Source organism: Leopardus geoffroyi, chromosome D1, assembly GCF_018350155.1.
Source record: "Leopardus geoffroyi isolate Oge1 chromosome D1, O.geoffroyi_Oge1_pat1.0, whole genome shotgun sequence".
NCBI classification, from domain to species: Eukaryota; Metazoa; Chordata; class Mammalia; order Carnivora; family Felidae; genus Leopardus; species Leopardus geoffroyi.
This window is the reverse complement of record NC_059329.1, coordinates 54,318,063-54,344,434: the sequence shown is the minus strand read 5'-3', so window position 1 is coordinate 54,344,434 and position 26,372 is coordinate 54,318,063. Positions and strand designations below refer to the sequence as shown.

The following is a 26,372-nucleotide window of genomic DNA, read 5'->3' as shown; positions in this document are numbered from 1 at the left end:
TGAAAAAAAAAATTAAAAAATAAATAAATAAATAAATAAATAAAATTAAAAAAAAAAAAAAAGACTTTCATCTGGTAACAAAGTCATCTTAGTTGATGACGTGAAGATATTAAAAGTTTAATCACTGATAAAACTGTAAAGCACTGTTTGTTACCCTTAAACTGTGGGTACAAATGAATAAACACTGTGTATGGACACCCAACCCCAGGAAAAGTCCTCAAGGATTTAGCATCAAGAACCATTAACCACGTATTAGTCATCCAGACAGACTATTCTATGGGCCTGGTCTGTTGAAGGGAGTCTGGAGAGAGAACAAGTGCAGAAAACAATGTCTATGACCTCAGCTCAAGCCCAGTGCATTAAGCTCTTGCTCTCTTCTATCCAAATCAGCTACTCCCATCCAATGATACTTCTCTCCCGAATCTGTGCTTGTCTTCCTTTGAGGGCTTTGGGGTCAGAGAAAGGACTCCAGACTCTCCCACAACTGGCAGTAAGACAAGTTAATTACATAGTGCCTCAGTTTCATTATCTGTAAACAGGGAAGAAACAGCCCCAAAGTCATAAAACTTAAAGGATAAAATGGAGCATGGAAAGCACTTAGTACAGTATCTGGAACCTAGTAATGAGGATTCCTTTCCCCTCTTCCTCTCAGATTACTGCTCCCTGGTCCCATCCTTGCCATTCTGGAGTACTAGTCATTAGGCTCTATTCCCCTACAATAAGCCACAGAGCAGATCTGAGGAGGAATCTAGGTCAGATGAAAGATCAAGTAGAACAAGGGAAACAAAACACTGTGGGTATCAGGAGCTATGGGCTCAATTCCCTAATTCTACTACCTATAGCTCTATGAATTTAACCTGCTGATCCTTAACTGTTCAATCTATAAAATGGACTTAATATTTATTCTAACCTAATGGGATTACTGTGATAATTAATTAAAATAGACCTGAAATTACTTAGTGAACTGTACTTTAACAATCACAGTCACCATCTTTAGCTTGCTACTGGGTCATAATGACTCGGTCATATACTGACTCCCAATCTGGAAGACATGACCCAGAGAAGAGTTGGCTAAATCCCAATACCTAAGAATGAAGGGAAACTGCTCAAAGCTACACAGAAATAAATTCAAGGCAAATATAATTAAAAGCTACTTAATGAACTGAGGACAACATAAGGACCTTTTAACATTCAAGAGATGGTACAGGCTAAAAATATAAACAACCTCAAAATGAGTTCAGCTATACTTTCAGATGAACGATTTATGACAGTATTTATTGGATTCTAGTCTATCCAAAATACAAACTGATAATAATATATTTTTAGAACAATAAAGCATCTTAGAAATCATCCAGTTAAAGGGTACCTGGCTGGCTCAGTCAGTTAAGCATCCGGTTTGATCTTGGCTCAGGTCACGATCTCACAGTTTGTGAGACTGAGCCCTGAGTCAGGCTCTGTGCTGACACTGCAGAGCCTGCTTGGGATTTTCTGTCTCCCTTTCTCTTCCCCCTGCCCTAGGACAGAGGGATGGAACAAAGGGAGGAAGGGAGGAAAGAAGGGAGGAAGGCAGGGAGGGAAGAAGGAAGCAAGCAAGCCAGTGCTGTGTCCCCTAATTATGCTGCTTCTCATATCACTAACTTCTGTCACAGGCTGGAACTGGGGAGGCCACAACAGAGGCGTGGAGCCATGTGAAAGCCTCTGACTCCAACTTAGACGAGACAATTCCTAGACAGAGATCCATTTGAGAAGGTCCCGATACGTTTACCTGTTTTGCTGCTGCTGAGGCCAAATCACTCTGCTTCAAATACAATGGGGCAGCCACATTCCAAAGCTTTTCTTGCAAGGCCTACACAGACAAATCAGGAGAGAAATGAACAAAGAGATCAAAAAGACTGGCATGTCATTTGAGGCTTATGTGTTTGTTTTGCTTTGGAAATCTACCGCATTAGGACTTCCTCTCAATCTTATTCTTTTAAGCTAATAAACCCTGCCTACTATAAAGAAAGAGGAAACCAAAGGTTTGAGCTCCTCCCCATTCAATCCAATTCCTGTCCCAAAGGCCCTACATCCAGATCAGATCAGTGCTTGCAAGCAAAGGGCAGGAGCCATCCAGGTCTCACCAAAATGTGCAAGCAAGCCAGCTTCCAGGGTTCTCGTCCTTCCTTGTTCCCAGAGCCACTAGACTACCTAGGCTGCCTCGACCCTTCTTCCTTGAGCTTCCTTCCAAGCTCCTTCCATGGGGCTTTTATTTTGCCCCATGTTCACTATTCTTTGAACAGACTATCACCTTACTGACATACCCAACCTAGAAATCAACAGGCTTTCCTAGATTCCTCCCTCTCTCTCCATCTGTGTTCAAAACGAGCACTAAGAGCCACAATTTTACCTTCCATCTCGCTCCTCTCATCTGAACAGCCCCATCTCTCAACTCTCTTATAAATCTCTGCTGTAGTCCCTTATTTTCAGTCCTTCCTCATTACAGACATAATTTAATGGCTTTACAGAAAACCTAAACTAACAATTTCCCAATAGAAGCGTAACATAAACCACATACATAATTTTATGTTTTCTAGTAGCCACATTTTTATAAGTAAAAAGAGGTAAAATTAATTTTAATAGTATAGTTTATTTAACCTAGTGTATTTATTATAATTTCACTAAAAAGTCAGTATTTTAAAAAATTAATAGTTTACTCTTTTTTCATACCAACTCTAAGAAATCAGTGTGTATTTAGCATTTATAGCACATCTCAATTTGAACTAATGTTTCAAGTAATCAATAGTCAAATGTACCTGGTGAGGATCCAGTTAAGACAGTAGCAGGTCTAAATTATAGATACAGAAATTTTTAAATCACCCAAATCATACTACCCTTGTTTTTGAAAATTCATTTCAAGTCATTTCTTATATGTATGCTTTTTATGTAGCTGTAGTCTCAAAGCAGAAATAATTTTGTATGCTTTTTCGGTACATAACATTAACTGTATTTTGTCATGGTGTATAATTCTTCATAAAGATCATTACTGGCTACAGAATATACTGTTGAGTAGTTGTGCCAGAATTTATTTCGCTTTTACCCTGTTATCAAACATTTGCCTGTCTTTGGTTCTAAGCCTTTTCCCCTTACCTACACTGACACTCCATGACACTGAATGAACAACATAGTTCTATGTTCTTCGTAGGAATATTTTCTTTTCTTTTTCTACTGTAGAAAACCGGATTCTTTTTAAAGACCTGCTTGTATTCCTTATAGAGATAAGAAGCCAAGAAAGAAGGAAGACCAACAATGACATGGCAGTCACTATGTGTCAAACACTAAGCACAGGGCTCTTACACACCTTGCTTGTTACCAGTCCTTACCTAGGTAGAATTATTATTAGCCCTGTTACACAGAGGTTTGGAAAAGACAAAAAACTTTGTGAAATGGCACAGAGGAACTTTTGGGGATAATGGAAATGCTCTATATCTTGACTGGTGGTGGTTACACAGGTATACACATCATACACATTTGAAAGAATCTATCTAGCCAAACAAGAGCTGTTTAAATCCCAACCCATTTCAGTATACACACCCACCTCCACATATATACACACACCTGCAAAGCCCTAAGCTCACGTATCTTAAAGTGAGAAATAATTTCTAACTACTCCATTTACTCTGATTTTAGTCAAATATCATAATTACTTCAGGGGCACCTAGGTGGCTCAGTCGGTCAAGTCTCCAACTCTTAATTTCCATTCAGGTCATGATCTCACATTCGTGAGTTGGAGCCCCGCATCGGGCTCTTGCTTCCAGTGCAAAGCCTGCTTGGGATTCTCTCTGCCCCTCCTGCATTCATGCTCCCTCTCTCTCAAAATAAATAAACTTAAAAAAAAGAAAAAAACTTAAAAAAATATAATAATCACTCTAAAGAATAAGTAACTAAAGACGCTTGGAACTAAAGCCAAGATAAAGGCATATAAAGTAAGAGGGGTCCCCTAAATCCTAAACCTAAATTTAGAGAACTCTACTGCAGAAGCTGAAAGTTACGGAACTAATTGAACACATTTTCAACTCAGCAAACTGAAACAGCTTCTTGGTTACCAACTTTGTGTGTGTATATATGAAATCTGACCACCTAATATAGAATGCCAGCAAGGTGGCCATTTTAAAAGCAATGAAATCAGGGGCGCCTGGGTGGCGCAGTCGGTTGGGCGTCCGACTTCAGCCAGGTCACGATCTTGCGGTCCTTGAGTTCGAGCCCCGCGTCGGGCTCTGGGCTGATGGCTCGGAGCCTGGAGCCTGTTTCGGATTCTGTGTCTCCCTCTCTCTCTGCCCCTCCCCCGTTCATGCTCTGTCTCTCTCTGTCCCAAAAATAAATAAACGTTGAAAAAAAAAATAAATAAATAAATTAAATAAAAGCAATGAAATCAACCTTTGACTAATAAGACTTCGACAAAGTAAAACTGGCATTTTAAGATAATAATATAAAAGTTCTATGCTAATCAAATTATAAAAACCAATTTAAAATCCATATGATTCTAATGAAAATGGTTATCCAATCTACTCTAATTATATAATGATAAAAGAATACTTCCAAATTAAAAAAATTTAAATTCCCACACAAGTTAACAATTCTTTAGAGACAAATATAATTACACTGCCAAGTAAATAATTTCTCCACTGCTAAGCAGCTACATAAGACTGTACATTAATGGCCTAAAAGAACTGCTGAATCCATTCAAGGGCATTCTTATACACTTTATGCACATTATAAGCACAGTCACAAACAATGGATTCAAGCCCACCTTGATGAGAAGAAGTTGACACCGAAGATAGGTAGCAGAGAAGTCAGCAACTCCTGCTAATTCAGACTGAAGTTCTCCAAGTCTTTGCAGATCCCTATGGTAAATAAAACCCCAAGCCACACATTGGATAGGGATAATGATATCAGTATAAAGATCACATCAAAAGCATTTTACCATTTTATACCTAGTAAATAAATTGGTCACAAATTCTTTTTCAAAGACTTTATTTTTTTAAGTAATCTTTACACTCTTTGTGGGGCTCAAACTCAAAACCCCAAAATCAAGAATTGTGCGCTCTACTGACTGAGCCAACCAGGTGCCCCACAATGACAGAACCCAATGCTGGAGTGATTATAATGAAATTGGTTCACTCATGCTTTGGTAGCAGTTTAAGCAAATACAATTCTTTTAGAAAGTAACACTGCACTATATTATAAAATTCATACACATGGTCAAATATTTTGATCAGTAGCTTTATGCTGAGAAATAATTCGACGGGGAATATCCAACAGTAATATGTAAGTGATGAATCATGGAATTCTACTCCTGAAACCAATATTGCACAGTATGTTAACTAAAATTTAAATTTAAAAAATTGCTTAAAAACAAATGAATTGCTTTATACCCCACAACATTCACTCTTGTACATACAGACTATTATAGTGGAATATTCTACAAACATTAAAATATAAAATGGTAGTAAGGTGTATGATCTCAACTATGTAAAAACTATGTGTAGAAGAAAAGTATAGCAAAGTGGTTTTCTGGATAGAGGTATTAGGTGCTTTTTAGTGCCTTCTCCCAACTGTGCTTTATTTTCCATACAATAGACGAGTATTTTTTGTTATCATCAGGAAAAAAAAAATTTTTTTAAGATACTGTTGTAGGCTTTGTTGGCTCCTTACCCGTTTAGCCATTCTGTACTTCTTCCTCACTAACTGAACTCTGATTTTGTTCAAGGGAAGGTGTCCTCAAACCCAGTTCCAGGTAGATTCTGATTGAACTAAGCCAATTAGTATATGTCATCTCCCTGGTTACGTGACTTAAGTTGGTCTTGTCAGTCCTAATGCAAGGACGTATATTCCATGCTTGGAGCAGGTCTGAGAGTGTCTCTGTCTTTCTGTCTCTACCTCTAACATGCGCTAGACTGAACAAGAGCACTTACAGTCCTGACTGCCTGGCAGCCATACTGTAACTCTAAAAGAAAAAAGCCTTGGGATAAAGCAAATGCTGAGGATAAGAAAAATCCAGAGAGACAAAAGAACTGGATCTTCAATGATATAAATGAACTACTTGACCATACCATACTTAGAACTGCCTCCGATTTTCTATTTGTATGAAGAAATAAAAAGCCACTGTAAGCTAGTTTGAGATGAGGTTGTCAGATACCTGAAACTAAAAGTATCCTAGCTGGATACAGGTACAGACAAAATGATTGCAAAAATATAAAACAGAGCTGCCCATGGACAAGAAAACAGAGAGTGGCCCACACAGATAAAATTGTGTGGGGGCTGGAATTATGGATTTCAACTTTTTAATCTGTTGAATAGACAATACATACCAAGCTACAGAATTAACCAATGAAGTATAGAATTCAAAAGATACTACAGGATATGCAATTAAGTTAGTCCACCTTCCTATCCCATTGCACCGCTAAGCAGTACACCCTTCTCACAGGCAACCACCATTGCCAGTTTCTTTTAAATTCTTCCGGGGATACATAGGGGTGCCTGGGCGGCTCAGTTGGTTGAGCATCCAACTTCAGCTCAGGTCATGATCTCACGGTTCGTGAGTTCGGGGCCCCGTGTTGGGCTGGCTCAGTGCTGACAGCTCAGAGCCTGGAGCCTGCTTCTGACTCTGTGTCTCCCTCTCTCTCTGCTCCTCCCCAACTCATGCTCTGTCTCTCTCTCTCAAAAATAAACATTAAAAATTTTTTTCTTTAATTCTCCTGGGGAAACACTATACATCTACCAAAAAAACCACAACACATTGTTTTTCTTTTTTCGTTTTTGGTGGGGGGAGAAGTGTGTGTGTTTGTGCAACCTAATAATCCACCTCAGAAAGCATTCATGGAAAGTGGTCTTGTTTTTTAATGGCAAAATCAAAATTTCATATAGAAATGACAGCTGTGAAAACCTGAAGATCTGGGTCACAAGGAAAGTGGAGTGGCATAAAGTTTCACAATATAAAGTTCATCATATAAAGTTTCACAATAGCCTGTACAAAACTGTCCACTGGAGTAAACCCATCCCTCTAATCTCATGCAACTTAAAAAAAAAAAAAAGTTTATTTATTTTAATGTTTATTTATTTTTCAGAAAAAGAGAGAAAAGGGGAGGGGCAAAGAGAGAGGGAGACAGAGGATCAGAAGTGGGCTCTGTACTGACAGCAGAGAGCCTGATGCAGGTCTGGAACTCACCAACTGCGAGATCATGACGTGAGCAGAAGTCAGATGCTTAACCAACTGAGCCACCCAGGTGCCCCTCATGCAACTTTTTAATAGCTAATGCTGCCGCCTACGGACCTTGATATCAGGAAGGAGATGCCCCAGAAAAGGACACAGAATGAGTTCTTCCCAAAGTGACTGAAAAAATTAGGACCAGTGCCTTATAGGTCCATCTCTTGTGAGTTTTGGTGGCTGGAGCGGTTCCTGGAGTGTGCTGTTGTCGGAATCCAGCACAGTAAAAGGCAAGGCCCTGTACTAGCTAACCACACCTGTGCAATGCTACTTTGGTGGCCAGCTGGTCCCTCTCTTTTCACATCTTGGATGTCTCTCTTGCAAAGACAGCCCTGAATCGCTGTATTTCTGAAACGTTTCCTCTCCAGGAAGATTCTGCCTTTCTGTTAACAATGATAGTGAACACTGACCAGCTGACTATACATTAGCTGACGGCTATCCGGTGTTAAGCTATTCTACAGCCCCTACACTGCCACAATTGTTCTCAGTTGCACAGAACAAGATGTAACCCAACCAGCCACGGGAAATCTGAACTACTGTACAAGCAAAATAAGAAACGTGCTAACCCTGGACAAAATGCCCTTATCCTATTGTTTCCTCTCTGTGCCTATCTATGCCCACAACCCTCAGGAAGCCTAATTTTAAACATCCATCAGGAAACTATAAACTCTTTAATGAGACAGGTACAAAGAGCACCATCTATGTGCACTATACTAGGTGTGCTAGGTGTTTCCTTACTTGAGCCTATTTAATCCTGACACTGCAAACTGCAATTAATCCTATTTCACTGAGAATGAAAGGGAAGATCAGAGTTTAAGTAGTTTGCCCAAGGTTACAAGACTAATGAGTAGCAAAACAGGCCTTGAACTCAGGTCTGTCTGAACTCCACAAATCTTTTTTTTTTTTTAATAAACCATATATTTCATTTATTTATTTAATATTAAAGTATGTTTTAATGTTTATTTATTTTTGAGAGAGAGAAAGAAAGCAGAGAAGGGGCAGAGAGAGGGGGAACAGAGTATCTGATGTAGGCTCTGTGCTGCTTGAACTCACAAACCACGAGATCATGATGTGAGCCTAAGTCAGATGTTTAAGCAACTAAGCCACCCAGGCACACTAAAGTCTTTTCATTTATTTATGAACTGCATCAAACACAGATGACACCTAAATGGATTTAAAACTAGATGCATATTAAGTCATATTTCTACAAATGTGATTTGAGAGGGCAAAAGTGCCCCTCCCAGGAACACATACTTCAGCAATCCTTAGTTCACATGTTGGCACTAAGTAGCATTTATAAAGTTTGGACTGGATTTACTTACAAAATGTCAAGAGCTTGTCTACTCTGTCAGAAGAGCCACAATTTAAATTTTAAAACATTTCATAAATGGCTATTATCTATGTAACTGCTATTCTCAAAATACCTTGCATAGATCATGATAATAATCTTCACAACAGTCCTATGAGCAGGTACATACAACCCTCAAATTACAGATGAGGGTGTTGAGGCCCAAGATCATGAGCCTAGGAAATGATAAAAATTAAGGCTTCAATCAATTCCTTTGGATTTTAAATCTCATTATCCTAGGTGCATTTGTGTCCTACAAACTGTTAACCAGAAACAGAGCAGTGTGACCAGATGGAAGGGCTAGAAAGACCTATGTTCTAGTCCAAGACTTTGCTATCTTCTCCGTCCTGGAGAGTCTTCTCCCTTCTTCACTTGATGAACTTCTATTCATTCTTCAGGTAACTGCTTAGCCATCCAGGGAAGGGTTAGGTGCCTCCCTTCTGTTATCCTGGAGAACCCTGTACTCCCCATAATGCAGCATGGAAAACACAATATTGCATTTCTTATTTACCTAGCTATTTCCCCAACCAGGCTATAAGATCTCTTACAGCAGAAACTATTTTGTTACTACTGTACCCCTTCTGCCTAGCATATGATGGATACTCAAAAACAGTGTAACAAGTGAATGAACCCCCAGCTCCCTCACTCATTTTAAAAATGGGGTACTTCTAAAAAATGGGGTACTTCTCATAAAATTGTTTTCAAATTCAATTCATAAGGCACTTAAAAAAGTGGGTATATAGCAGGCACTTGACAGACAATATACCTCTTGTTATGATCAAGGACAGCAGAGCCTTACCAAACAACAAATCCATAAATCTGGAGATGAGAAATGGCCAGAAGGAAATGCCATCTATAACAATATTAGAAGTCTTCATTTCTGGGGCACCTGGGTGGCTCAGTTGGTTAAGCCTCCAACTCTTGGTTTCGGCTCAGGTCATGACCTCACAGTTTGTGGGTTCAAGCCCTGTGTCAGGTTCAGTGCTGATGTTGCAAAGTCTGCTTGGGATTCTCTGTCTCCTTCTCTCTCTGCCCCTTCCCTACTCTCTCTCTTATCTCAAAAATAAATAAGCTTCAAAAAAGAAAAAAAGTCTTCATTCCTTGTTAAGTGATCACAACTACAGTTTTCAACAAATATTTACTGAGCTCCTATACAATACCCAAGGTACAATGATGAAGACAAAATAGTTATGTCAAATTCAAGGAACAAATTTATTTCCCAGGGCCCTAACTAAACTATAGTACACATTCTATCGATGAGATTCAGGTAGATTAAATGGGTGCTTCCTGGATTACAACAAAGGGAATGGGGTACGTATGATGGTGAAGTTTGTTTCAAACTAATACTAACAACTAAGTGATCAGAGTCCTAATCAGAGAAACTTCTGTATGAAACTCTAACATTTCACTTTGCAACAACTACCAAAAATGTAAGTTCTGCAGAACCCCAAGAGTCATCTGATGTAACAGGAATCGCCTGTTAGATATGCCTGCTGCGCATCACAAAAAATCAATATTTATGTGGTTTTTTTGTTCTTTAATTAAAAAAAAATTTTTTTTTAAATATTTTTGAGAGTGAAAGAGAGCACAAGCAGAGTGGGGGCAAAGAGAGAGGAAGACACAGAATCCAAAACAGGCTCCAGGCTCTGAGCTGTCAGCACAGAGCACGATGTGGGGCTCAAATCCAAGAACCACAAGATCATGATCTGAGCCGAAATCAAACACTTAACCGAATCAGCCACCCAAGTGCCCCTTAATGTTGAGAGAGAGCGAGGAGGGAGGGGCAGAGAGAGAGAGGGAGACACAGAATCTGAAGCAGGATTCAGGTTCTGAGCTGTAAGCAAAGAACCCAATGCAGGGCACAAACACCTAGACAACAAGATCATGACCTGAGCTGAAGTTGGATGCTTAACCAAATGAGACACCCAGGCACCCCACAAAGCATCAATTTTAAAGTCAAACAAAACTAGATTCAAATCTCAGTTTTGCTACTTTCTAGCAAATTGCTTCACCTCCCCAAATTCCCATTTCTTCTCTGTGAAATGGTAACAATATCTAACTGCAGTAATGTTTCTAAAACAGAGTAGGTCATCAATAACTACTATACCATCTGCTTTCCTTTCTGGATATTTCACCGTCCTGGACACCCTCCTCAGAATGCACTCAAGTTAGAAACAGTGCCCAGGACCAACCACAGCACTAGAACAGTGGTCCCACCAGCCTGAAGCCCAGCAGGGCTCTCACCAGAACATGCAGGCAACTCAGATCAACAGGTGTTTACTGAGCACCTAACAGCCAGCACTGCAGCTGATGAACAAGCTTGCTTTTATATATTCTGTACTTGCTTTAGTGCCAACAGGATACAAACTGTCAAGAACAAAACCTAAATGTTTACTTATGTGGGGCTGAGTCAGAAAGTAGAGTTTATTTTCCTAGGCTCAGGGCCAACAACTTCAGATAGTGGCCCTTAACTAATCACTCTGTTAAAGGAGCAGAAGAGAAAAACAAAATGTGATAGAGGCATCACTTCAGGGTCAGCAAACTTTCTGTAAAGGGTCAGATGGTAAATATTTTAGGCCTTGTAGGCCATACAGTGTCTATGGTGCTACTCAACTCTGCCTTCAAACCTTATTTACAAAAGCAGATGGATATTGCTTTTGCTAAAGGCAAATGGATTTCAATTCTTCTCCTATCATTCATGACATCCTAATAAGGTTTGGCAGAGTCTGCTGGTTGTTCCCCAGTATCTTCCCCTTTTTCCTAAGTATCAGAGCCACCAAATGATAACAAAGCACTGGTCAGCCAGAATAAAGACTACATTTCCTAGCCCCTAGAAGCTCTATGGCCATGTGACTTAACTTCTGGTCAGTGGGATGCAAGTAAAATTAGAACATGCAATTTGGGGAAAGTGTCTTTTTTTTTTTTTTTTTTTTTTTAATTTACATTCAAGTTAGTTACTATACAGTGCAACAATGATTTCAGGAGTAGATTCCTTAATGCCCCTTACCCATTTAGCCCATCCACCCTCCCAAACCCCCTCCAGTAACCCTCTGTTTGTTCTCCGTATTTAAGAGTCTCTTACATTTCATCCCCTTCCCTGTTTTTATATTACTTTTGTTTCCCTTCTCTTAACGTTCATCTGTTCTATGGCTTAAAGTCCTCACACGAGTGAAGTCATATTATATTTGTCTTTCTCTGAATGACTAATTTCACTTAGCATAATACCCTCTAGTTCGATCCACGTGGTTGCAAATGGCAAGATTTCATTCTTTTTGATTGCTGAGTAATACTCCATTGTATATATATACACATCTTCTTTACCCATTCATCCATCGGTGGACATTTGGGCTCTTTCCATACTTTGGCTATTGTCGATAGTGCTGCTATAAACATAGGGGTGCACGTGCCCCTTTGAAACAGCATTATCTGTATCACTTGGATAAATACCTAGTAGAGCAATTGCTGGGTTGTAGGGTAGTTCTATTTTTAATTTTTTGAGGAACCTCCATACTGTTTTTCAGAGTGTCTGCACCAGTTTGCATTCCCACCAGCAGCGCAAAAGAGATCCTCTTTATCCGCATCCTTGCCAACATCTGTTGTTGCCTGAGTTGTTAATGTTAGCCATTCTGACAGGTGTGAGGTGGTATCTCATTGTGGTGTTGATTTGTATCTCCCTGATGATGAGTGATGTTGAGCATTTTTTCATGTGTCTGTTAGCCATCTATGGGGATGACTTCTTTGGAAAAGTGTCTATTCGTGTCTTTTGCCCATTTCTTCACTGGATTATTTATTTTTTGGGTGTTGAGTGTGATAAGTTCTTTTTAGATTTTGGATACTAACATTTTATCGGATATGTTGTTTGCAAATATCTTCTCCCATTCCATCGGTTGCCTTTTAGTTTTGCTGATTGTTTCCTTTGCTGTGCAGAAGCTTTTTATTTTGATGAGGTCCCAATAGTTCATTTTTGCTTTTGTTTCCCTTGCCTCTGGAGACGTAATGAGTTGCTGCAGCCAAGGTCAAGAGGTTTTTGCCTGCTTTCTCCTCGAGGATTTTGATGGCTTCCTGTCTTACATTTAGGTCTTTCATCTATTTTGCGTTTATTTTTGTGTATGGTATAAGAAAGTAGTCCATGGGGAGCCTGGGTGGCTCAGTTGGTTTAGCATCCGACTTCGGCTCAGGTCATGATTTCACAGTTCGTGGGTTCGAGCCCCGCATCAGGCTCTGTTCTGACAACTCAGAGCCTGGAGCCTGCTTCGGATTCTGTGTCTCCCTCTCTCTGTGCCCCACCTCTCTCTATTCTGTTCCATTGATCTGAGTGTCTGTTTTTGTGCCATGGGGAAGGGTCTTTAAAAGGATGTGAGGAGGGGTGCCTGGGTGGCTCAGTTGAGTGCCCGACTCTTGATTTCAGTTCAGGTCATGATCCCAGGGTCATGGGATTGAACTCTGTGTCAGGCTCTGCACTGAGCATGTAGCCTGCTTGAGATTCTCTCTCTCTCCCTCAATCCCTCTCCCCCACTCATGTGCTCTCTCTCTCTCTAAAAAAAAAAAATATATATATATATATATATATACACATAGATATATATGTATAGATACGTATATGTATAGATACATATGTACATATATATATATATATATATATTTATGGGGTTAGAAATGATGCCCTTCTCCTGCTCTTTCCTTTTTCCTGCAGCCTGGAGTACAGAGGGGATAGTTCAGAGTTTGGTCTCTTTAGAGACCCTTTAGACAGAGACCACTTGATCTAGAAGATGGAGAAAAAAATGCGCCTAGGACCCTGATAACCATCTCAGCTCTGCCTTGCCTACAAAAAAGAATTAACCTTTCCTCTTGTTTAAGTCACTGCTACTTTACATTTTCTGTCACCTATCATAACTAATATGCAAGGAAAGAAAAATTAAAAACAGCTTCTCTTTAATGCTTTCGAGTTTTGTGCTTATCATCAATCTGGTCATGAACACAAAGAGTTTTTCTTTGAAATATGCTCAAACTCCAAACTAATGCAAATATAAACAGATCATAAAACCATGTGTGAGTATAGGCCAACACTGGAAATCAAAAGAGCTGAGCATAACAACAGTATTAACTCTGTCAAAAAAACATCTCACCTGATGGTGAGCTCCAGCAGCTCCTGGGTTCCCTGAGGGTCCAGGTGCTGAAGACTGTACACCCTCTCAAGGCTTTGCTGCAGGAACTGATGGGAAGGGTCCTCATGAGGTGTGATATTGGCAGAAACAGCTGATGACACTAGCTTTCTACCTGGTAACTAAGCAAACATAGTGGTGTTATAGTGCCATCAAATTCTGTGGCTCAGCTTCTGGTAACACACAGAAACGAGAAAAAAACATGAGTCAAATACAGGAAAGGAACAACAGGTGAGGTAATTGTGTAAACAACCTTTCTTTCATTCCTTAGCTTCAGTGGGAGAAATGGAGAGAGAGAAAATGAATATAGTCTATACAATATAACCACAAGCAGCAAGGAGAAAGAAAAGAGAATGGTATAGTATTATTTTCTATTGCTAACTGAAATAAATGGGCTAACCATAGAAATGGAACTAATAATCAGTCTGTTGTCACATTTATTTATTTATTTTTTTTTTTTTCAACGTTTATTTATTTTTGGGACAGAGAGAGACAGAGCATGAACGGGGGAGGGGCAGAGAGAGAGGGAGACACAGAATCGGAAACAGGCTCCAGGCTCTGAGCCATCAGCCCAGAGCCCGACGCGGGGCTCGAACTCACGGACCGCGAGATCGTGACCTGGCTGAAGTCGGACGCTTAACCGACTGCGCCACCCAGGCGCCCCTTGTCACATTTATTTTTAAACTTCATTCGATCTTCCAATTCACAGGGAAATGATTTATTCCAAAATAAATTTATATAGCATGCTTTAAATGATGGTAATTATAAATTTTTATATATGATGGTAATTATAATTCTTGTTCTTACTGGTAGTTACCCTCCAAGAAAGGGATGGGGGACAGCAAAAAGGATTTCACTTTCAATTTTGTAACTTACAGTTTAGATTTTCTAACCACGTACATATAATTATTCTAAATAAAGTCATTTAGAGTCACCTAAGCAGGAATAAGTTAACACAAATCAAGAGCTCAGAAAAGTGCCTGCACACAGTTAGCATTCAATAAGTATTTGCCATTATTATTATTATTGTTAATTAAAAAAATTTTTTTCTTTCTGTATCTCTAGGTTTTAAAAAAAACAAAGGTTTATTATTAAAAAATAAACTTGCTGAAAGTTATGGCTTTATGTAATTGTTAAAATGTTACACAATCTAATCCTTGATCCAAAATATGCTATTCCAGATGCCTGTTTCTTGCCTAACATAACATAACCAATAACTCAGGGACATTTACAATATGAATCTTCTTAAAAAGTAAAAGTTATAGAAGCAAAAGTACAAAACAGTGGGAGAGAGCCCAAGAGAGAAAGAGAATGAATGAATTAACGTGTTTTCAGAGAAAATACAGTCTGCTTTTGGCTACTTGACGACCACAAAGGACCAAAAATCAAAAAACCAAAAATAATGACAACAGCTGTTTTCAACATACCCTTAAGGCAGGAACAAGATGAGAAAGACTGTCTCGGAGGTAGGCATAGTGCCTGAAGGTATGATCTGAGAACAATGCTGGCATTGTTGGACAGGTTTTAGCAGCATTAAAAATAAGAACCAAAACTGCAATGTCTGATGCGTGAGTGGGTTAAGGAGACCTGGAGGTACAAAAGGTTAAGCTGGGCCAAAATCCGGTGTCCCAACTTCCCACCCCCAAAAGTCCAATTAAATGACAATTTTCTAACAAATAAATGCAAATTCAAACAACGAGAATAGATACATTACCCATCTCCAAGTTACCCCAATTACCACCCCAATTACCAAAGGTTTTTTAAAATAATGCCTGATGGTGCTGAGAATACTAACAAACAGAAACTTTTGGTACATGGCCTACTAAGGTACATTCTGACACAATTCCTTTGGATAATAATCTGGCACTAGACACTAAGAGCCTTTTGAATGTTGAGTAATTCTACATCTCAAATTTTATTCTAAGTAAATAATCATATAGTACAGAATCATTTATAATAGCAAATAATCAGGAACAAACTAAGTGTCCCAAACCAGGAGAATGACTTATACACCTGTGTTTCATCTACTTGATGGAGTATTACGCAATCATTAAAAATTGTACTTATGGGGATACCTGGGTGGCTCAGTCAGTGAAGCATTCGACTCCTGCTTTCAGTTCAGGTCATGATCTCACAGTTTGTGAGTTTGAGACCCATGTCAGGCTCCCGCTAACAGCCCAGAGCCTGCTTGGGATTCATATTCTCATTCTCTCTCCCTCCCTCTCTCTCTCTCTCTCTCTACCCGCCCCCCAACTTGCACTCTCTCAAAAATAAATAAACTTAAAAAAGAAGAAAAACATATTTATGAAGAATGTATAAATTCTTCTGTATCACAAGCACTTTGTCATAAGTGCAAAAAGCAGGCTCTAACATAGAGGATATGATGGCAGCTATTTATTGTCGGATATTTGATGATGAGATAAACTATGTTAAAAAATAACAGCAAAAACACAATCCCAAGGCTTAAAAAAGGAAAAAAGAAATACACCAAAATACTAATGGTCGATTACTATGATTAGTAGGACTTCGAATGTTAAGTATGAAGTTTCTTCTTTCAACTGTGTGGATTTTTTTCCTTTTCATATTAATTTTATAACAAAGAGAAAACTGGAAATTAAAAGAGAAACATAGTTTCCAATCTTCCGTATGTATCCCTATAGAAGTGCCTGCTATTTTCCTACCCAATATCCATTCTTCTTTGCTAACAGAATACTCATTTTACTCCAAATATTCTCTAGCTTTCTGCTCAGAACCTGGGCCTGACGATTGGAGCTCTGACAGCAATGTTGGACAACTGAAAATGGCAGAAGAGAAAGAAGCAGCTAGGATCACTAAGAATAATGTAGAGCTGCTATACCAGCACTAGACTGTGTGCCTCCAGATTTCTTTTACCTTGAAGAAGAGTAAATACCATAACTTGTTTAAACTACATTTGGGGGCAATTTCTTTCACTAACAGACAAACATATTTCCTAAACAACACAATCTTCCAACTATGCAGAAAAATATCTTAACATAACAGGTTTCCAAAAATGTTTACTGTTTTTTTTTTTTTTTCAATGTAAAAGGGCCTTCAGATTTCAGAGCACTTCAATACATCATGTGTAATTTGTAATAACACATAGCCCAAAAGCCCCTCTAATGAGCTGAATTTCAAACAGCTATAGTATCACACATTTAGAGGTAAGGTCTGGGATGAGCCTTTCTCAGCGGTAACACAAAGTCAGGCATGGTTAGTACATCAATTAAACAGATTGTTTAAAATGTATCCAAACACACTGTGAAAATAAACATACAGAATTAAGAGAGAACACATGGTCAACTTACAAAAGCACTTACTTGGCTGATCTTTATCTCCATAAATACCTCCCAAACCTCACCAAGAATCTGCTATAGAGAGAAAAGAACCCTCAGAGAGTGTGGATGCACCGATGTAAATGTATTCCCATTACTAGAAAACAACTGCAGGACATGCTTTCCCTGGTTATCACAAACCCACTGAACTTGTATCAGAGGCAAAGCAATCCTGCAGTCTAGCTCAACACATCCCCTCCTCGGGCTGCAGATAAAGTTAAACTCTGAGTAACACAAGGGGAAAGCTCATAGGTTTTAAAAACAAAGACGTCTTTGAATCCCACATTTGCTGCTTGGAGAGTTATTTAGACTCTCTAACCCTCAGTCTCCTCATCTGTAAACCGGGAATAATACCTTCTCCCAGGGGTATTTGGAAGATCAGTAGTAAATGTATAAGGCATGAAACGGTGTATGGAATATAGCAGGGGCTCAAGAAATGGTAAAAAAAAAAAATAAAGAACAATAATAATAATTGTTATTATTATTATAGTAGTAGTAGCAGTAGTAAACAGCAAATGTGAATTACTGTGAAAACATGAATGAAAGCTAAGAATAATAACTACCAGGCTCCCTCAGGATATACTCTTAACTGAAAGAAATGAAAAAAATTAAACTTGGACCCCCACTCCCAGCTACATTGCAGAAAAAGATGCCAAAACACCCCCACTAAATCAGCAGTCTGTCCTAAGCACAGAGGATACAAGCTGGATCATCCATGTCTGGTTCAGCTGTGTCAAAAAACGGATGGGTGCTCAGGAGCTCTGGCACCAAGGGAAGCACCAGGGTTGGATGTCGACTTCCCAGAAACTTCAAGCATCTGAAACAAACAAAATGAGAGCCCACCTTAATAACTTAATATATGCTTTAACAAGTACTGGGGACTGGAATCAGAAAACCTGATTCAGAATTGCAAATTCTCAAACATCTACTTTTGCTACCTCTGTGACCTCAGATAAGTCATTCAATGATTCTGGAACTCAGTTAATTCATCTAAAAAAATTCCTATTATGAAAATTAAAGGGCTAGTAGGACATAAATTACTGCTGGTTATTTAACCAACAGCCATTTTCCCCATTTTCCTTGTCAAGAAAACCCTGTCTTTCCTCAGATATCAGGTAGGTGCTCAGAGAAGCAAGGGCTCAACAACAATTGGTCTAAACTCATCATGGCAATCCCACTCCCATTTTCCAGTGACTGCTTTGCAGGTAATAAAGTAACCCATTTCTGGTCAAAGGAGCAAGAAGGAAAGTCTAGTGGGGAGCTTCTCAGGAATGTTCTCCTAATCAAATAAAAAGAGAAATGTGTGAGAAGGTATACCTTTTCTTTTCTGCCTTAAGATACTATCTTATGAGGCAGCCATCTTGCAACTAATGAGAAGAAAGCCAAGGGAACTGCAGAGAAATCAACCAGATTACTAACCCTGTTAAACTGAATTACCAATCCTGAAACCAACTTTCTGACTTGTCATGCCAAAAAATTAGACCTTATTGGGGCGCCTGGGTGGCTCAGTCGGTTAAGCGTCCGACTTCAGCCAGGTCACGATCTCGTGGTCCGTGAGTTCGAGCCCCGTGTCAGGCTCTGGGCTGATGGCTCAGAGCCTGGAGCCTGTTTCCGATTCTGTGTCTCCCTCTCTCTCTGACCCTTCCCCGTTCATGCTCTGTCTCTCTCTGTCTCAAAAATAAATAAACGTTAAAAAAAAAAAAAAAATTAGACCTTATTGTTTAAGCCACTTTTAATCAGATTTTCTATTACAAAAATGCAAAAGCATTCTAACTGATATCCTGGGTGAAGTTCTGAAATCAGAAGAGACCTGAAACGTGAAAATTAATAACTGTGTGGCCTTGAGCAGATAAGTTTCTTACTACAAAATGGGATTAAAAAATCATTGCCTCATACAGTTGCTGTAAGGATTAAATGAGATAATAAATAAAAAGTACTTAGCAAAGGGTCACATAGTAAGAACTCAATTAGCTATTATTAAGCAGCTATTAGTTAACTATTAGGACTACAAGAAAACCCTTTATAAGCTATAAAGAACTACATGTGTACTGGTAATTAGGCATTTTATTATTATTATGGTTTAGAAGGTGTGCTGAATTAAAAAGAAATTAAATCCTTACTTCTATACTTGTGGAGTTTATGATCCAGCTAGGGCAAAGATGACAAGTACTACAAGTTAATGAACTACCAAATGAATGATACTCTGTTTTCTACCTGTCAAAGGTAGAAGAGATCACCATGATAGAGAAGGTTTCACAAAGGAGATGGGAGTTCACCAGGGACTGGAGAATAGGTAGACTGGCGATAGAGAAAAAACAAACACCATGAACAAATTCATGGATATATGGAGTATGATAGGTATCCCATTTCAAATACTTGATCTTTTTAGGAAAGCACACGTTTCCCCAGTTCTCCTTCTCCTATGTGAAAAGCACTTACTGCACTAGTTTTCTGAACTCTCTCAACCCTTTTCTCATTCTGTTTTAGGGGACATTGTAAATTTTATAGTTTGACCTCCAGGTACCACTCCTTTATTTGATTTCCTATTTATTATATTCGGATCTCCCAAGCACCTGGGCCTCTCTAAAACTGGACTTCATTTCTGACTTGTAACATTTTTTCTGTCTCATCCACCTCCTCATCTACATATTCCCTACTTCTCACCCCTCCTGATATTTGAAGGCTAGGTCTCTGAGTTGGATCTGTTCTTAACTCTCCACGGCACCTAACACAGTGACTGGGTCATATAAACAGAATAAACTACCTTCTTCAAAACTTTCATTTATCTATCTTTAAAAATGTCGTAAAAACACGCCACTCTTGTGCTTGCTTTGGCAGCACATATACTAAAAAAAAAAGAAAAAGAAAATGCCACTTTGACTATTCCTTTACTCTTTTATCACATTCTTTTTGACATTCCTAAGTAAAGCCACCATTCATGCAAAGAGATGAAAATTCAAATGATAATGAATAGGTAACTTCAAAATCTTTTGGAGCACTATAAGGTGAAAGAGCTTTCTGTCCACAATCACCCAATAAAGACAGTCTTATATAAATATTCTGGTAATAACCCCATATCTTATGTTAAGGCAAGTTCTGTGTTGCCACAGAACTACAGATACTGATACAGGTGTTTTTCCCCACTATAAGCCCCACACCCCAAATGACTGAGTGTTCCTTGAAGATTCCCCTGGTATTTTCAGTTTTAATATATCCTACAAGTACCTGATCTGACCCAGTTTTTCTATTTTTAGTAACAAATTTTTCTGAAAAATCAATAAATTATACCACTAGAGTGATCTCATCACATAAGCTCAGTTAAATATGTGGGGCACAATAACATACATTTTATAATAAACGTATGCAAGTAGTTCTTCAAACAGCAATTCATGAACAATGGTAAATTTGACTCTAGTCAGTAAAGGTACAGGTAACCAAGGGAAAAAACGATTGTCATTTGTAGATAAAGTGCCAAGTCCTGCATCTAATCTCTGTAACTATGGCTGTGATCCTACACAAAATGCAAAAGAGACAAAGAGGGGCGCCTGGGTGGCGCAGTCGGTTAAGCGTCCGACTTCAGCCAGGTCATGATCTCGCGGTCCGTGAGTTCGAGCCCCGCGTCAGGCTCTGGGCTGATGGCTCAGAGCCTGGAGCCTGTTTCCGATTCTGTGTCTCCCTCTCTCTCTGCCCCTCCCCCGTTCACGCTCTGTCTCTCTCTGTCCCAAAAATAAATAAACGTTGGAAAAAAAAAAAAAAAAAAGAGACAAAGAAGTGGTTAACACTATGTAGGAGAAAAGGAACCTAATCAACTCATCTCTGTACCTCTAACACTTACCACAGGGCTTGGCACATAGTAAGTATATGGTAGCAGGCACATATTATCTGCTAGGCAGATGGATGGACAAATAAATAATCTAAAATGTGATATTCAATTTAGGAATTAGACTCTTGAATGTCCAGTTGAGTCAGGTTTCGAAATTGAAGGCAAAATTGAGAGTCATACCCTTAATCTATGATGAGCCACTGAATAATGTCAATACTGTGCATTTACCACATTATTGGACTCAGTGAACAAATGAGCAAAAAGTCCTTACTTCCATATGGAGTCCCTATCAGTGGGGTACTTGGTTAGATTTTTCAGCAGCTCCACCAGTGCAAGATGAATCCCTTCTTTGGTTGAAACATTAGTACAGCATAAAAGTTCGTGAAGAGCCTCTCGAATATCCCTGGACGAATCCTTTAAAAAAAGATCATATTAAAAGCAGTCACTGTGGATTAGCTCATTATGGGAGAGTGTACAAGTTACAATGGGACTACAGGATACAGAGTCTCTCAACTTTCTGGGAGGGGAGGGACTAGCAGTTGAGAAGACTTCACAGAAGAGGTAATTAACTGAGATCTGAAGAATTCATTCATTGGTTCATTCATTCATACAAATTCAACATTTACTGAACACTTATTAAACATTTATCAAGCACCTATGATGTACACCAAGTGCTAGAGACATAACATCAACTGAAATCAAATCTCTGCTTTCAGGAGCTTCATTCTAGTGAAAAGGCAAAAATAAATAACTATATAGGTCAGACAGTGATAAGTACTCTGGAGAAACTATAAAGCAAGTTCAAGGTAAGAATACTCAGATAGGTGGGGTATTTTACCTAGGATAATGAAAGGGAGCAGCAAACATAAAGACCATGAAATGGAAGCATGTTTGAAAAATAGCAGGGAAGCCCATGTGGCTAGAGCAGAGTAAATAAAAAGAGAGTACTACAAGGCGGTGTTAGAAAAATGGCCTCTTCCATCCCCAACACCTGCTCCACCTCACTAAAATGATTGGAAAAGGTCACCAACAACTTCCTAATGCTAAAAGAAACATACACATATCAGTTCTGTTCTTCTTGGCTGTCTCCATACCATTTGTTGTCAGTTCTTCAAAACTTTTCAATGTAGACAATTTGAAATGTATACAAAAATAGACATAATAAATCCCTCAGTTTCAACAATTAACTCATAGCCAATCTTGTTTCATCTATAACTTTATCCACTCCTCCCAATCAGACTGGTTTGAAGCCAGAGAAATCATATCATTTCATTTGTACACATTTCCATAAATATTTTCTAAGTGATTCCTTATTTTATTAATTTATTTTTTTTATTTGAGAGAGAGAGAGCACATATGAGCTGGGGAGAGGGGTGGAGGGGGAGAGAAATCTTAAGCAGTCTCCACACTCAGTGCAGAGTCTGACTTGGGGGTCGATTCCTCTACCCCAGGATCATGACCTGAGCCAAAATCAAGAGTAAGATAAAAACAGAGAGGGAGGCAAACCATAAGAGACACTTAAATACAGAGAACAAACTGAGGGTTGCTGGAAGGGAGGTCAGTGGTAGGGGATGGGCAAAATGTGTGATAGGCATTAATGAGGGCACTTGTTGGGATGAGCACTGAGTGTTACAGGTAAGTGATGAATCAATGGGTTCTACTCCTAAAACCAATACTGCACTGTATGTTAACCTGAATTAAAAAAAAAAAAAAAAAGAGTCCAATGCTCATGTGACTGAGCCACCCAGGTGCCTTGATTCCTTACCTTAAAAAAAAAATCACAAAACCAGTATCATGCCTAAAAATTTAATAATTCTTTATTATCAAATATCCAGCCAATATTCAAATTTCTCTAACTTAAAAAGTTTGTTTATTCTAGACGAGATACAACTAAGGTCCACACGTTACAACTGGGTAATATGCTCCTTAAGCATCTTTTTCTCTAACATTTTTTTTATTTTATATTTGAGAGAAAGAGAAAAACAAAGAAAAAGAGAGAGAGAGAGAGAGAGAGAGAACACAAGCAGGGGAGGGGCAGAGAGATGGAGAAAGAATCTGAAGCAGGCTCCAGGCTCTGAGCTGTCAGCACAGAGCCCAAGGCGGGGCTTGAACTCAGGAGCAATGAGGTCATGACCTGAGCTGAAAGACTGAGTCACCTAGGTGTGCCATTAAGCATCTTTTAATATGTAAAATACCTCACATTTCCTGCCCAGTAATATTTCCCTGTATATCCTGTGATGGTAGTTAGATTTAGAGGCTTGATCAGATTGATGTTTTTCTTATAAGACCACTTCACAGGTGGTACGGTGTTTTTCCTCAGGAACGATATGACACCTGTTTCCCTTTTGTGATGTTAGTAACCACTGGTAATCACTGCCCCGATTACTAATTCACTAAAGTTGTAAAACTGCTGCACAAGTCCTATCATTATCATTCTTCTTTATTTATTAATGGAAAACTTCTACAAAGAGAAACTTCCCTTATCAACTAGCTGGTTATCATGAAGTTCAATTTGTATAGGAAAAGGAAGGATTAATGCTTGATTCCTTAATTTACCACTTTCCAAAATAAGTTGATTATTTATTATCATTACTTATTATTATATACAGAATCTTCGAAAGATGACTAATGCAGTGCTTATTTGCCACTATTTATTTTCTTTGCTTAAGTATTGTTCAAATCTTTTGCTGATTTTGTAATTGGATGGTTTATTATTGAATTTTGAGAATTCTTTACATATTCTTTATCAGATGTGTTTTGCAAATATTTTCTGCCAGTCTATGGTATGTTTTTTCAAAACCAGGTTTTTCCTTTTGCTTAGAAAAACAGAAATTTACTGCCTTAGCTCTGGAGGCCTGAAGTTCAGAATCAAGGTATGAGCAGGGCTGGTTCCTTCTGAGGCTATGAAGAAGACTGTGCCAGGCCTCTCCAGCTTCTGGTAGCCTTGGCATTCCTTAGCTTATAGATGACATTCTCTCTGCCTTCACATCACCTTCCCTCTATGGATGTTTGTTTCCAAGTCCACCCTCACCTTTTTGTACAGTGTATATATTAAAGGCATTATGTATGTTTGATCTGATCCCATTATCTCTCTGTATTGTAGTAAAATAAACACAACATAAAATTTACCATTTTTAGTCAACATACATTTTAAGTGTACAGTTCTATAGCATTAAATACATTTACGTTGTTGTGCTGTTTCTATAATTACTTAAAAGTGTCTTTCTGAAGAGCTTTTAAGTTTTGATAAAGTCCAATTTAATCTAGTTACTTCTCTTACAGGTTAAGTTTTGGTGTCATATCTAAGAAATCTTTGTCTAATCCAAGGTCACAAATATTTTCTCCTATAAGTTTTATAGTATTAAGTTTTACTTAATACGTGAAAGAAATCAAATTAAAAACTTTAAAGGATATGTCTGTATCCACATAGCAAAACCTAACAATCAGAGGACGCTTCCAAAGTCGGGTTGGAAACATGCTTTCTTTATTCTCCAGAAACCCTCCTTCAACCTGCAGGTCTCTCAATTTTTCACTCCGCAGAGTTACCTGGACCCGCTTCTTAATAAGCACATCTGACCATGTCGTTGCTCTATTTAGGAACCTCGTTTAGCTTCCCCACACTTGTGGGGCAAAGCTCAGGCTCCCCAGCACTGCATACAAAGTCCTTCACAATCGCTTCTCTGCTCATTTCTCCCTCAGAGCCACATGAACTTCTCAACATCCCTGTCCATGCTGTGCCATTTCGGCCTTCCCAGCCTTCATCTGTGGCCATATGCTATCGCTCTGGCTAGAATGTCATTCCTTAGCTTACTTTTGATACTATCTTGTAATTACTGATCTATACTTCTGCCTTCTCTATAAAACCGTGAGCAACTCAGAGGTAAGAACTAGTACTGTCTTTCACATCCTCAGAACCTGGCACAGAACCAGACTCCGTAAAAAATAAATCAGGAAATATTTTCTGAATGACTTTATCAATATTATGAACTACTAACATGCCAAGCATTTTACATGAATTCACTTTCAATTCTCATAAGAAACAAATGAATATGTGGAATTATCCTCACTTTTTACTTGAGAAAACCAAGGACCAGAGAGAATAAATAACTTGTCCAAAGTCACAAAGTTGGTAGGACACCCTGAATAACTTCCAGGTGTTCTTCTCTTAATAGGATTTTCTTTTTTTAAGTTTATTTATTTATTTTGAGAGAAAGACAGAGAGAGGGTGCAAGTGGGGAAGGGGCAGAAAAAGGGAGAGATACCATCCTGAGCAGGCTCTGCGCAGACAAGCGATGTGGGGCTTGAACTCAGGAACCCGTGAGATCATGACCTGAGCTGAGATCAAGAGTCGGAGCTTGTGGGTGAGCTACCCAGACAGCCCACCTAATATGACTTTCAAAGCTCTACAAGAGCTGGTCCCACTCACCTCCAGGCCTAATCTCATACCACACACGAAGTGCTCTTTGTACAGCCAGCTCTCTTTTGGTCCCTCCACTGCCCATGCTTCTGCCTACCACAGTTTCTAGACTTGCTGCTCCTCTTCCTGGAATAGCCTTATACCCCGCATTCCCAACTCTTCCTGCCATGTACATGAGAGCCTAATTCCTTCTTCAGAGATCAGCTTCAGAAGCCTTCCCTGCTTGCTGCACCCCCTTAGCCCCTACAGACCAAGTGCTTCTATGACATACTCCCATGAGACCTCACTCCTTTCTGTCATGAGCTCCTCACTCAGCTTATTACTATACCTTCATTATGTTGTATCTGTCTACCTCCCTCATACCTAAATTATAAGGTCCACGAGAGCAGCACCATGGTTCCTGCTCACTACTGTATCCTCCTTAACACAGTGCCTACCACATAATAGGTGGTTAATAAACACAAAACAACAACAAAAACAAAAACAAAAAAACCCAGGTGAAAAGGAAAGACCAAAGACAAGGACTGACAGGTTGATTCCAATCTGTCTGGTTCTACATGCCATGAACTTAACCATTAGACACAATGCTTCCCATATGAACAAATCACCACCACTGATGGGAGGCAGCTATATTGATAAATTGGAAAAACTATATTCAAAGTAATAAGAAAATAATTTTGACTGTGTTTCTTAAGAAATTCCTAGTTATATAGCTGAGCTGTGCAGATCTGTTCTAGGACATGTTTACTAAGCATCCACTAAGTGTATGTTACTACATTGAACCCTGAAAGGAATATGATGAAGGGTACAACATGGCCACTCTCTTTAAGGAGCTCATAATCTCACAGAACGCCTGGATGGCTCAGTCAGTTGAGCACCGGACTTTGGCTCGGGTCATGATCTCACGGTTTGTTGAGTTCGGCCCCGCACCAGGTTCGCTGCTGTTATCACAGAGCCAGCTTTTGATCCTCCCTCTCCCTCTCTCTCTGCCTCTCCCCAGCTTGTGCATGGGCATGTGCTATCTCT

At 39.1% G+C, this 26,372-nt stretch overlaps 1 protein-coding gene across 2 annotated transcripts in view; it reads right to left on the bottom strand.

Moving 5' to 3' along the window:
• INTS4 (integrator complex subunit 4) overlaps nucleotides 1-26,372 on the bottom strand; it is a 118,932-nt gene that overhangs the window by 17,653 nt on the left and 74,907 nt on the right. For both annotated transcript variants that reach the window (XM_045483872.1, XM_045483874.1), the window contains 6 exons: nucleotides 21,201-21,343; nucleotides 17,808-17,923; nucleotides 15,181-15,314; nucleotides 13,718-13,875; nucleotides 4,787-4,880; nucleotides 1,766-1,846 (listed from right to left, as the gene is read on the bottom strand). In XM_045483872.1, coding sequence (XP_045339828.1) covers nucleotides 1,766-1,846; nucleotides 4,787-4,880; nucleotides 13,718-13,875; nucleotides 15,181-15,314; nucleotides 17,808-17,923; nucleotides 21,201-21,343 — 726 coding nt within the window. The remainder of the gene's footprint in view (nucleotides 1-1,765; nucleotides 1,847-4,786; nucleotides 4,881-13,717; nucleotides 13,876-15,180; nucleotides 15,315-17,807; nucleotides 17,924-21,200; nucleotides 21,344-26,372) is intronic.